This window comes from Sinohyriopsis cumingii, chromosome 13, assembly GCF_028554795.1.
Source record: "Sinohyriopsis cumingii isolate HCF-2022 chromosome 13, ASM2855479v2, whole genome shotgun sequence".
NCBI lineage: Eukaryota > Metazoa > Mollusca > Bivalvia > Unionida > Unionidae > Sinohyriopsis > Sinohyriopsis cumingii.
This window is the reverse complement of record NC_142973.1, coordinates 10,406,380-10,419,707: the sequence shown is the minus strand read 5'-3', so window position 1 is coordinate 10,419,707 and position 13,328 is coordinate 10,406,380. Positions and strand designations below refer to the sequence as shown.

General features: G+C 33.8%; 1 protein-coding gene across 1 annotated transcript in view; it reads left to right on the top strand.

Moving 5' to 3' along the window:
• Nucleotides 1-13,328, top strand: part of LOC149784933 (ferric reductase 1-like) — a 103,235-nt gene that overhangs the window by 84,903 nt on the left and 5,004 nt on the right. Inside the window, exons 13-15 of the mRNA XM_089978564.1 lie at nt 805-904; nt 3,091-3,222; nt 10,177-10,244. Of these exons, the coding sequence (XP_089834690.1) occupies nt 805-904; nt 3,091-3,222; nt 10,177-10,244 (300 nt within the window). The remainder of the gene's footprint in view (nt 1-804; nt 905-3,090; nt 3,223-10,176; nt 10,245-13,328) is intronic.

The following is a 13,328-nucleotide window of genomic DNA, read 5'->3' as shown; positions in this document are numbered from 1 at the left end:
AGAGATACATTTCTCCCTTTTTCCTTGGGACCTGTTGGGGACCAACATACTAGCAGAACAATAAGCTGCCATTCCAGGTCGCTCAACAGTTTCATAACAATGTGGGTTACTCAGCTTTTACTGGATTTTTTAAAAGGTATAATCTTTCTCTAAACCACATCCATTTACTTACTAGGAGCTAACCCTCTAGCTTATGCCTCACATGAAATTCAAAACTTGCTTCATGCATGTTAGGAGACCAGAATTATGGCCAACTTTGGATTAAGGGGATGTAACTCCCTTTGCTTATTACTGATTCACATTAACTATTTTGATTGGGCAGCATATTTGAAGAAGAAACCAATTTTTGGAGTAAAATGTTGTTTTTTTTTGTGATACTTACCTGATCCTAGTATGACCACACTCACCCTATCCCTTCCTGCTGTTTCATCTCAGGTTGGACATATACATCTGTTCAGTCTTAACTGATGATTGGTTGGGTTTTGGTGCCAGGTCCTCAATCCAGGGCTGACCACTCTTGTCTGAATTCTGTCTCAGTAAGCAGATCATATTTTAGCACTATTGTCACTAAAACAAACTAGAAGACATATTTCTTGTTCTCAATCATCAATGAGCTCACAGTTGGGATAGTAGGATTCCTTTAATCTACAAAAACAATTACCAACTTTCTTTGCATTGTTTTGGAAGAACTTTGACAATGAATACCCAAGACAATGAATGAATTCATAGACAGTATATATTTCAGTGTATATTGTTTTTGTTGGAATAAGAAACTAACTTTTATATTCACATGTATATTTACAGCCTGTCATGGCCCTATTTAGACCACATCCAGATGCACCCAGCAGAAAACTTTTCAATGTTGCTCATTTTGCAGTGGGTATAGTTGCTTTCGTATTGGCCAGTAAGTAAAATTCGACTGCTCCCTTCATCTTCACATTATAGTAACACCTGTAAAAATTTGAATTCTGTTAAAATATGAACATTGAGAATCATTGGGAAAATAATTTTTAATTCAATCTTTCATTATTTTGTTACTTTTTTAAATATTTGTTCAAACACTTTAAATTTTTATTTTCACCAGTAAATTGTATGATAAATATTAAATTATATAGTGTAGATGTCGTATCAGAAATGTGGCCTTACCAAGAAAAAGTCTAATGAAGGTATCATTTACTGTGTAACAAACAATCTGACTTTAGCAAACTTCATGGATGTGGGGTCACGAAGTGGGTCAAAGTCAAGGTCACTTTGACTGAAAGAAGATGAATGGTTTCCAAACAATAAAAATAGTTCCACATCACAGACCTGGTCCAAACTTTGTTGATGACTTGCACTTTTGGTAAGAAGGAAGTCTATTGATTTTGGGGTCAAGATCTCTGCCTGGACAAAGAAAATGGCTTCCTCATGAATTACTTAAGTTCTACATCACAGATATGAACAAAACATTGTTAATAGCTTGCAGCTGGAGAAAGAAAGAATCTTTATTTATGTTGAGGTCAAAAGGTCAAACATCACTGTAACTGAAACTGAAAAATTGTTTTCTTGCACAAAAACTTCGTTCTTGACTATGTACTTTTACCAGTGCTTATGCATGGTTTACATGTTGGGTTACAAATAAAGTCTGTTGATGTTGCAGGTTAAAGGTCAAGTTCATGATAGTTGAATACTGAATTTTATTTTGCTTCACAAAAGCTTTAGTTCTTTGTCATGTACTTTCACCAGAGTTTTTGAATGGCTTATATTTTTGGAAAGAAAGAAGGATATTGAGTTTGGGGTCAAAAGTTAAAAGATCAAAGTCATTTTGACTAAAAAAGATTAATTTTGAATGATAATTTTTGTTCTAGAGTGAGTTTCTTGAGAAAACTTTCTGCATGGCTTGCACTTAGAGTAAAAAAGAAAACCAATAGATTTAGGGGTCTAAAGGTCAGCAGTCAGGGCTATGGTAAGTCCAACAAGGAAATAATGCTTTATGCTTAGTAAGTTTTGTCTGAGAGTGCATACCTTGACCATAGGTTATTGAAACCCATTTGTCAGTAATTCCCATAAAAAGATGACAATTAAACAGGTCACTTCATTACAACTATCCATGAACCTAATGGGTTGATTAAATCCTGGCCAGATGACTTCATTACACTTTTCCCTGGCCTGATGACTTCATTACATCTTTCCCTGGCCTGATGACTTCATTACATCTTTCCCTGGCCTGATGACTTGATTACATCTTTCACTGGCCCAATGACTTCATTACACTTTTCACTGGCCTGATTTCATTACATCTTTCCCCAGCCAAATGGCTTGATTTTCACCTTTCCCTGGCCAGATTGCTTCAATACACCTTTCCCTGGCTTCATTTACACCTGTCATTGGCCAGAATACTCCATTTACACCTTTGCCTGGTCATATAGCTTTATTTGTACCTTTCCCCTGTCAGATGGGTTCATTTAATTATTCCTGGGCCTGACGGCTTCATAGCACTTTTCCAAGCCAGATTGCTTTATTTATACCTCTGACCATCCAGATGGCTTTAGTACACCTTTCCTTGGCTTCATTTGCACCTGTAGTTGGCCAGAATACTTCATTTACACTTTTGCCCAGGTATATAGCTTCATTTGCACCATTCTCTGGCCAGATGGCTTCATTAAACCTTTCCTCAATGGCTTCATTTTGAGTTAGCCCTGACCATTATTTAATCTGATTAGAAAACATGACACAGGTATACCCTAGTCAAAGCACTTGATGTACAAAAAAATTAAGTATCATTAATTGATATTAATATTAGACATGACACACATCTATCAAGAAGGAAATGTAACTGAATTATATATGCATATATATATATATATATATATATATATATATAAACAGCTATTAATAATGTGAATTAAGTACATTATAATCCAGAAATTGTTACCATGTATCAGATTTGAGAAAAGTGGTCAGAATATTGGCAGGTGTTCTTAATTTAGAGAATTTCCTCTCTTTCCAACAATTTGAACTGACAGAGTTATCATTGCAGGGTAGGTGGAAAATAAGGTTTTTATACTGTATTTATTCCATAGAATACTCATTACTCATAACTATTTTCAGTCATCAACATTTTCATTGGAGTGGATGTAGAGAAGCTGTCCAAGAATGTGGAAAATCTCCTGTGGGCATATGTGGGATGGTTCATTTTCATTGTGATAGTCTTGGAGCAAGACTTCATACAGAGCAGAAAAGGTTAGTAACCAGGTTGTCTTTCCATCTATTAGAGTCCAACAGATTTCAAACTCAGTTGATATAATGGCAGACTACCTAAAAAAGAATTTGTTTGCTTAGCTTATATTCAGCTATGAAACTGTTAGATATGAGAATTCCCCATTTTTCCCTTATTCTCAGTAATTTGTAACTATCCCCATATGTGCTATATTTTTGATTCTTACTTTCTTTTCAAAAATGTTGTAAAAAAGCATCACAGGATCATGTGGTAGTATCCATTAGGCTACATGAATTCAGCATATGGTAATCCAGGTCCATTATTATGGTAGCCCTTGGGCAATAGTTACCAGATTTGTTATATCAGTTTTTGACACCCTTATAGTAATTGCTGGTTTTATTACCTAACACACCAGTTTATATACCAATGCTCACTAAGGTAGAAAATAGTTGTATTTCAGAAAAGTTAGTCATTGGCATTATTTCACATGAAACGGTCTTTTGGTAGGTATTAATATATAATTTCATTTTTGAGTTTTGTGTTTTTCTATTTAGTAAGTGCACATAGTAATATCTTAACAGGCCTGAGATTTAATTAATGTAATATCAGTAATACAGACCTGTCACTATTGTGTAGCTTACCTTTTTTCTGATATGGAAAACTCATCCATGCCATATGAACCGTCCTCCCATTCTAGAAAGTTCTAGAATATGATATCCTAGACACGATTTGACTCCATGTTATAAACCCATACGTAGTTTCGCATTCATTCTTTTCTGGATGACATGTTGAGTTAAAATGGAAAGATTTTCACTTGAGAAGAAATACAGTAGATCTAAGTTATAAAGCTGATACTTCACTGAGGACAAACCCACTGAATCAAACATCATGTCAGTCAAGTCTGTTGATACACACATGTTTGCTAGGTAGATAATCCTAAAATTACTGAATCAAACATCATGTCAGTCAAGTCTGTTGGTACACACATGTTTGCTAGGTAGATAATCCTAAAATTACTGAATCAAACATCATGTCAGTCAAGTCTGTTGGTACACACATGTTTGCTAGGTAGATAATCCTAAAATTACTGAATCAAACATCATGTCAGTCAAGTCTGTTGGTACACACATTTGCTAGGTAGATAATCCTAAAATTACTGAATCAAACATCATGTCAGTCAAGTCTGTTGGTACACACATGTTTGCTAGGTAGATAATCCTAAAATTACTGAATGAAACAAGTCATGTTTTCACAGTTAAAGGTTTGATCTTTCACACTTTTTTACTTGCACCGCAGTTTGCATTCATTATCCATTCATCATGAATCGTCTTGATTGATGAGCTTTTTAAGGTCCTCTGATATACAGTATGTTGATGATGTTTTCCTCTTCCTAAGTGGTTTTAATAATAATCATAATAATAATAATAATACTGCTGCTTACTACTAATAATGTGGACTTAGTGAAGCACATAATCTTTAGAAACTCTTAGTACTTTACAGTATTAGATAACACGTAAAAACATATACAGTGATGATTACAAAAACAAATGCCATGAAATTACAGAATAAAAACATGCTGAAAATAATGAATGAAGTAAACATTACTGTCTTTAAGTCTGTTCTTATAGATGAGTTTTAGCCACTCCTGAATGCGGGATCACAGTGTATTTTGGTCTCTAGGCATTTCATTCCATGTAGCACGGCCCTGGTACACAAAAGAAAGTTGTCCATAATTTGTTTTGACAGTGGGAACAATGAGTGTCAGAAGATGAGTGTAAATTTCTAGATGGGGTCTACACATGGGTGAGGTCAGATATGTCAATTAGACTGGAGCCAGTCAACAAAATGTAGCATAGTGAACAGATTTTGTGTTTCAGTCTGAATCGAACAGGTAACCAGTGGAGGTTACATAGCGGGGAAGGGTGGGTGTATGATTAGTGTTTTATACTCTAAGGACGATCAGAGCAGTGGTGTTTTTTTTACTTTTTGAAGTTTCTGTTGGATGTAGCGAGATGAACCCATCAGTATTGAATTACAATAGCCCAGTCTTAAAAGTACTAATTTACACAAGTGTTCATGTGGCATCAACCAAAAGAAAATTGCAAAAGGACTTAGGCATCTCAGCTCTAGATATGCAGCCTTGCATAAGTTCATTGCATGTTTGTGCAATGAGAGCATATTGTTTAGAGTGACACCTAAGTTTCATACTGACTGAATTGAATGTTGGTATTGCCGATACTTAGTGTTTGAGGTAAAAAAATATGAATGAGAAGTTCTTGTTGTGGTAATCAGGATGGCTTCAGTTTTATCATCATTCACCAGCAGCTTGTTACATCACATCCATGACTTCCTGTCAGAAATGCACCATTCTGTGCCATGGATGGTAGCCTCAACTTCTGTGCCATGGATGGTATCCTCAGCTTCAGATTGGCAGCTTGATTTGTATATTTGGGTGTCATCAGCATTCAGTTGGTGAGATACCAGGTGTTGATCCATGATCCTTGAGAGTGGCTTAGTGTACAGAATGAAGAGAACAGGGCTGAGAACTGTGCCTTGTGGAATACCACAACATAGATCAACTTGGCTGGAATGTTTTCCATTTGTGGACACAATTTGTGTCCCATTGACTAAGTAGGACTTGAACCATAGTAAGGCAGTTACTTAAGTACCAGATATATGCTGGAGATGGTGAAGTATCTATTGGGTCAAATGCTGCAGACAAGTCAACGAGTACGAGGACTGTAATCTTTTGACTATCCAGTGCAGAGAGAAGGCCATTAACGACTCTTAGAAGGGCATTTTTTTGTACTATGGTGAGAGTGATATGCAGACACAACATTGCTAAAATGAGTATATGAATTCAGATGAGATACAGATTGGGATAGAATAACTTTTTCTACAATTTTTTTAATTCATGAGAGGTTCAAAACAGGGTGGTAGTTCTTTAAATTATTAGGGTCAATTGTCAGTCTTTTAAGGCTTTACAAATGCAGTTTTGGAAAATGATGAGATTTCCCCCAGTGAGAGAGAAGTATTGATAACATTGGTTAGTGAAAACAATATTGAGTCTAAGCACTCAAGCAGCAGTTGTGTCAGAATTGGATCTTGTTCATTTGACTTTGGGGTGCTCTTCATCACAATTTTATGTGCCAGATCCATATAGACAGGTTTAAATGCTGTTAAAGGTTGCCATTTATATTCCCTATCATAGTTGTATGGTGAGGACAAGACAGTTAAAATTGGTTTGTGAAGTTTATCTCTAATGGATTGTCGTAAAAGAAATTTTCAAGCGAGTCTGGAAGGTCAACTAGAGGGAAAGTCTTTGGAAGTGGTGTACAATTAATTATTCCTTGACATTAGCTTGTTCGTGATCTTGAAGAGATTTTTGCAGCGGGAACTTTTAGTGATCTTAATATTGTAGTAGGCCGATTTTGCTGTATGTTTGTTTCTTAGCTTCATTGATATGTTTGTGAATAGTGAGGCTATAGGAAAGCCAAATCCTCTCAGCCTTACAGTGTTCTCTTTTAGAAGTACATGGAGAACACTTTAATTGATACTCAGCACTTAGATACTGAGGCATGTTAATGACCTGTATAGCATATCAGTTGTGGAAGTGTGATTTTAATATTTTGTTTGTAGTCTTTATTTTTATTGTACAATATCATGACTGAGGTTGTTTCATACATGAGGCAAGCTGAAATAAAGGAATGATTCCATTATCCTTCAATTTAGTTAGCATCTTTGCACATTGATGGGTTCTCAACATATCAGATTTTTGCAGATTTCTTAATAATTCCAAATTTCAATACTAACCACCATTTTCATTGATTAAACAAGTGATTCATTTACCAGTTTTAATTATTATTATTTATATAAATTTTCGGTACTTTTTGGTACGAACTAAGATGGAATCAATGCCTGCCTCTGCATTAGAAGTGAGTTTTGGAATTTATGCTGGTGAACTTGAGAAGGGAATGATGTATTTGAACACAGTAAACCATGAATAAGAAATATTTTCTGTATCCGATTTATTTTACTGTGGTAAAAATCTCTTAAGCAGAAAGGTGCTTGATGCCAAAACCTTTGCTGTGCTTTCTAAAGACAACATTTTGTATGATCATAGTACTTGCATTGTGCATTGTTGGTAAGCATAAGTAATATTATATATTTATTTAGGCATTGAGCATTTATTTAGGTTATAGCATTTATTAGGTATAGAGCATTTATTTAGATATTGAGCACACAAAACTCTGTATTTTATAGAACAAGTATTGGTAAGTGTGATTGAAATGCAATACAATTTGTATAGTGCAATACTTCCCAAGTATAGAGAATACTTTAGCAAATGTTTTGCAAAAATCACAAATTTAAGAAGACTGCTAAAACTATGAAATGCTTTTGTCAAAAAAAAAATTATGATTTGCATATTTGCAAGGGGAAAATCACAAAATGTTATTTTTTAAGAGCATTTTACATCTACTGATTTGGAAATAGCAAACATCGAAAATGATACGTTTTTACTGTTTGGAAAGTTGATACGTGGTTTGTAAGTTAAGACCAGTTTCATTAATCACATGTATTTTACTGTTGCTTAGTTCATTTTCTTGAGGGTAAGTTTTTTTTAGATTTGTGCAAATACATTATCGTTTCATTAGTTATAAACAAATTTCAATGTTCCTTTGACAGAAATGATATTGATGGAAAATATATGTTAATTAGGTATTTCAGCTCATGTTTATTGGCTACTTAAATTCATGTTAAATTAGTATTTAAATACATGTTAATTGTGTATTTGAATAGATGTTAATTGGGGATTTAAATACATGTTAATTGGGTATTTAAATACATGTTAATTGTATATTTGAATAGATGTTGATTGGGTATTTAAATACATGTTAATTATATATTTGAATAAATGTTAATTGTGTATTTAAATACATGTTAATTGTATGTTTGAATAGATGTTAATTGTGTATTGAAATACTTGTTAATTGTATATTTGAATAGATGTTAATGGGGTATTAAATACATGCTAATTAGGTATTTAAATACATGTTAATTGGGTATTTAAATACATGTTAATTGGGTATTTAAATGCATTTTGAGTGGGTATTTAAATGCATGTTGGGTGGGTATTTAAATGATGTTAATTGATTATTTAAATAGATGCATTTTTATTGGGTATTTAAATGCATGTTAGTTGATTATTTAGATAGATATTAATTGGTATTTAAATGAATGCTAATTGGGTATTTAAATCAATGTTAATTGGGTATTTAAATAAATGCTAATTGGGTATTTAAATAGGTGTTAATTGAGTATTTAAATGCCTGTTTATTGGGTATTTAACTAGATGTTAATTGGGTATTTACATGCATTCTGATTGGGTATTTAAATGCATGTTAGTTGATTATTTAGATAGATATTAGTTGGTATTTAAATGCATGATAATTGGGTATTTAAATCAATGTTAATTGGGTATTTAAATAGGTGTTAATTGAGTATTTAAATGACTGTCTATTGGGTATTTAAATACATGTTAATTGGGTATTTAAATAATTTGATTGGGTATTTATATACATCTGGGTCAACCTGCTCAAGTTAAATCAGATGTAAAATGAACTGCATCAATTGATATGCTGGTGCACTGACAAATGTGGGTGAGTGTTCAATTTAAATCAAGTAAAATGAACTGCATAGACTGATATTGCTGATGCACTGACAGATCAGTGTGTATCTGTCCAGTTTAAATCAAGTAGAATGAATTGCATCAAGACTGATATGCTGTTACACTGACAGATCTGGGTCTATATGCCCAATTATGTAGAAGGAACTGCATTAAGACTTATATGCTTGAGCACTGACAGATCTGGGTCTATATGTCCAATTAAGTAGAAGGAACTGCATTAAGACTGATATGCTGATGCACAGACACATCTGGGTCTGTATGTCCAATTAAGTAGAAGGAACTGCATTAAGACTGATATGCTGTTACACTGACATATCTGGGTCTATATGTCCAATTACGTAGAGGGAACTGCATTAAGACTGATATGCTGTTAAACTGACAGATCTGGGTCTGTATATCCAATTAAGAAGAATGAACTGCATCAAGACTGATACGCTGTTACACTGACAGATTTGGGTCTATATGTCCAATTAAGTAGAAGGAACTGCATTAAGACTGATATGCTGGTGCACTGACAGATCTGGGTCTATATGTCCAATTAAGTAGAAAGAACTGCATTAAGACTGTTATGCTGGTGCACAGACACATCTGGGACTATATGTCCAATTAAGTAGAAGGAACTGCATTAAGACTGATATGCTGGTGCACTGACAGATCTGGGTCTATATGTCCAATTAAGTAGAAAGAACTGCATTAAGACTGATATGCTGGTGCACTGACAGATCTGGGTCTATATGTCCAATTAAGTAGAAGGAACTGCATCAAGAATGATATGCTGGTGCACTGACACATCTGGGTCTGTATATCCAATTAAGAAGAATGAACTGAATCAAGACTGATACGCTGTTACACTGACAGATTTGGGTCTATATGTCCAATTAAGTAGAAGGAACTGCATTAAGACTGATATGCTGGTGCACAGACACATCTGGGACTATATGTCCAATTAAGTAGAAGGAACTGCATTAAGACTGATATGCTGTTACACTGACAGATCTGGGTCTATATGTCCAATTAAGTAGAAGGAACTGCATTAAGACTGATATGCTGGTGCACTGACAGATCTGGGTCTATATGTCCAATTCAGTAAAAAGAACTGCATTAAGACTTATATGCTGATGCACTGACAGATCTGGGTCTATACCGATTGCAGTTGTATTTATTTTGTATAGTACACAAATAAGTATACCACTTCAGACTGCACTCAAGGAATTAACTGAAAAATTTAGCAGTATGTTTTTAATATCCGTTTACTTTTAAAGTTGTCCGATTATTTCTTCTTTTCCAGAGAAGGGAGGCAATAGTTATGAGTTGAATGACCTTCCTGAAAAAGAATCCAGTGGTGGAAGTTCTTCAGTAAGAAGAGAGAGAGAGAAATGGAGAGGGAGGTAGTGAGAGGATTGTAGGTTGTTCTCAATATTTAAGCTTCTAGAATGGAAACTTTAGTTTTTATTTATACAGAAAATGTAAATTTTGAAATTTGAAAAAGTTACTTTAAATAAAATGGAACATTTTTGGCAAAGGTCGAAAATTAGAATTTTGCCAGTGAGGAACTTACAATTTTCAGTTATGAAGGTAGTATTGAGTTTAATAAAATTAGTATGTTTCATCAGCATACTAAACCATGGAGGAATCATATTTTCCTTTTACTAAGTGTGATCCTGAGCTTAACAAAACCAATCCTTCATTAATAGTGTATTTTTTATAGCTGTTTTTATCCACAATTGTAATTACTGCTGCTGTAATATCAGCAATTTTACTGCTAATTAATTTTTTCATGCAAAATGTTAACATGAGTATATTTCTCTACAAGCAAGCATCAGAGGACAAATAATACTTAAAATTGTTTACAGATTGGTGTATGAAAAATGAGTCGCTACAGTCTTTAACATAAACAAACCATACTGGGTATTCAGTAGTACCATTGTCCTTGATTTGTACACACTGAAGTGCTCCAAATGGCACAGATCAATCGGGATAAAACATTCGGTCTTTAGAAGAAATTGGGACAGTTACCATATATACTCTGTTACAAGTTAGATCCAACTGTGAACATCATAGACCCAGATCTATGATCACATCATGCACCAGCAGAATTGGGTCTGTGTAGTTTAACCAGTAAAACAAAAAACAGACCCTGATCTGCTGGCACATTATGCAGTGGCCAATCAGAGTCTGTGTTGTTGAACCTGGCTTATAAGTGAGTAAATGTGGTACATGCAATAATAATATAGATATTAGATATGTTTCATGGAGGTTTATATTATATCAAGACTAAATATTTTCATTTTTTTTTGTGCTTGAATAATTTTTCTGATGATTTTAAATGAACTTTGAGCTTAATGCATTTTACTGTAAATGACCTTTGTGCAAAAGGACATCACTCGTATACGAATCAGAGATTGGTGTATTGGAAACTCAGATGGAATATTTTTTCTATCAGATTAAAATTATCATTTAGATGTGCAATAGATTTGTTTTCAAACAAAAAAATGATCATGCATCATTGCACTTAGATCTTGTTTCTTACATTCCTATATGCATATAATCTTGTTTTCTTACATTCCTACATGCATATAATCATGTTTTCTTACATTCCTATATGCATATAACCATGTTTTCTTGCATTCCTACATGCATATAATCATGTTTTCTTACATTCCTATATACATGTAATCATGTTTTCTTACATTCTTATATGCATGTAATCATACCTTTGATATGCATATAATCATGTTTTCTTACATTCCTACATGCATATAATCATGTTTTCTTACATTCCTACATGCATATAACCATGTTTTCTTAGATTCCTATGTGCGTATAAGCATGTTTTTTTCTTACATTTTTGGTTGGATATAATCATGTTTCCTCACATTCCTACATGCATATAATCATGTTTTCTTACCTTCCTACATGCATATAATCATGTTTTCTTACATTCCTACATGCATATAATCATGTTTTCTTACATTCTTATATGCATTTAATCATGTTTTCTTACATTCTTATATGCATGTAATCATACATTTGATATGCATATAATCATGTTTTCTCACCTTCCTGTATTCATATAATCATGTTTTCCTCACATTTTTATATGCATATAACCATATGTTTGATATGCATATAATCATGTTGTAAAATACCCCCACTCTTTGTAAAGGGTGAGGGTTGATTGGCGGATTGTACCTTCTTGCAAGGTGTCTGCTTTATTAGGTACTTCTGGGAATATGTCTGAAGAGCTATTTTTCCCTTTGAAAACAAACAGAACAATCAGCATTTTCTGTCGGTTATTCTACTAGGAATAGAACATTACTCACCTCTCGTTATCAGATCTTACTATCGGTATTGAAACAGATACCAAAAGCTGTTAGTCGGCCCAAGCATGGCAGACCAAAACAAACCTAGTTTCATAAGATTAATGTACTTCCTAATGGCTAATTCATCACCACACATTAACACACGAGACTTAGAAGTTCCGTTTTCGTCTCAATTACACAAATGAATGAATGAAATTCACTACTTGGCTTAAGTACCTTATGTTCAGCGAATACACATTCAAGTCTTTAGCATACATGAAATTACCTGAGATCGGTGAATTCACACGGATTCTCATAACTCATATTAATTAAAGTAATACATGAAATTCTTAGAACCTAATTCCTATAAAAACAAGACAACTAATTCAAACAATTCGACAACCTTATATAAAGAAGATTATTGTATGAATTCATATATATATAAACTAAACACTATTATACTTATATCAAGATAATTGATTTACGAATTTAAACAAATAAATTCATGCACATATTATCAAATAATTCAAGTAAAATATTATATTGGTATCAACAATCTCATGAATTTGATGCAAATACCTTTTGTGCTTTTGAGTGTTGTTCATTTATACCACCAAAAATGGTGTCCGTCGACCTTCCAGACATCCGGTCCCATGGACAAATGTTTTGTAAGAGAATTTCTTCCAAATTGACTCTCAGAGTCCCCTGTACCTTTATTCTTGCAGCAAAGCTTAGACTAATTAGATTTTTCGATGGGGGGAATATTTACAACTAGGAAATTTTATGTGGGAAACCCACCCCATTTCAGCGTAACCAGTCAGGATGAAATATATTTACCGCCTTTTCCTCTAGGCGCAAACATTTGGGTCAACTTGACCTTCCAGGTTTTCAACTAACTGTTTCTGGAAATTTTCAAGTTTGACAGTGCCACTGTGAAATCAAAGTTAGCCATGTTCCTAATTGTCCATCTCGCGGTTAAGTAAACGAATGCTTAATTTAAAAATCTCTACTGCCCAGACGTTAGGAATCGCTGCAGTATAGCAATTAAACAAGCGTCTGTCTCCATAAATCTAATTAATTGTTCTCTGACCCAGACTAATGTGCTTTCCATAGATCAACAGAAATTTGCCCCCTCACA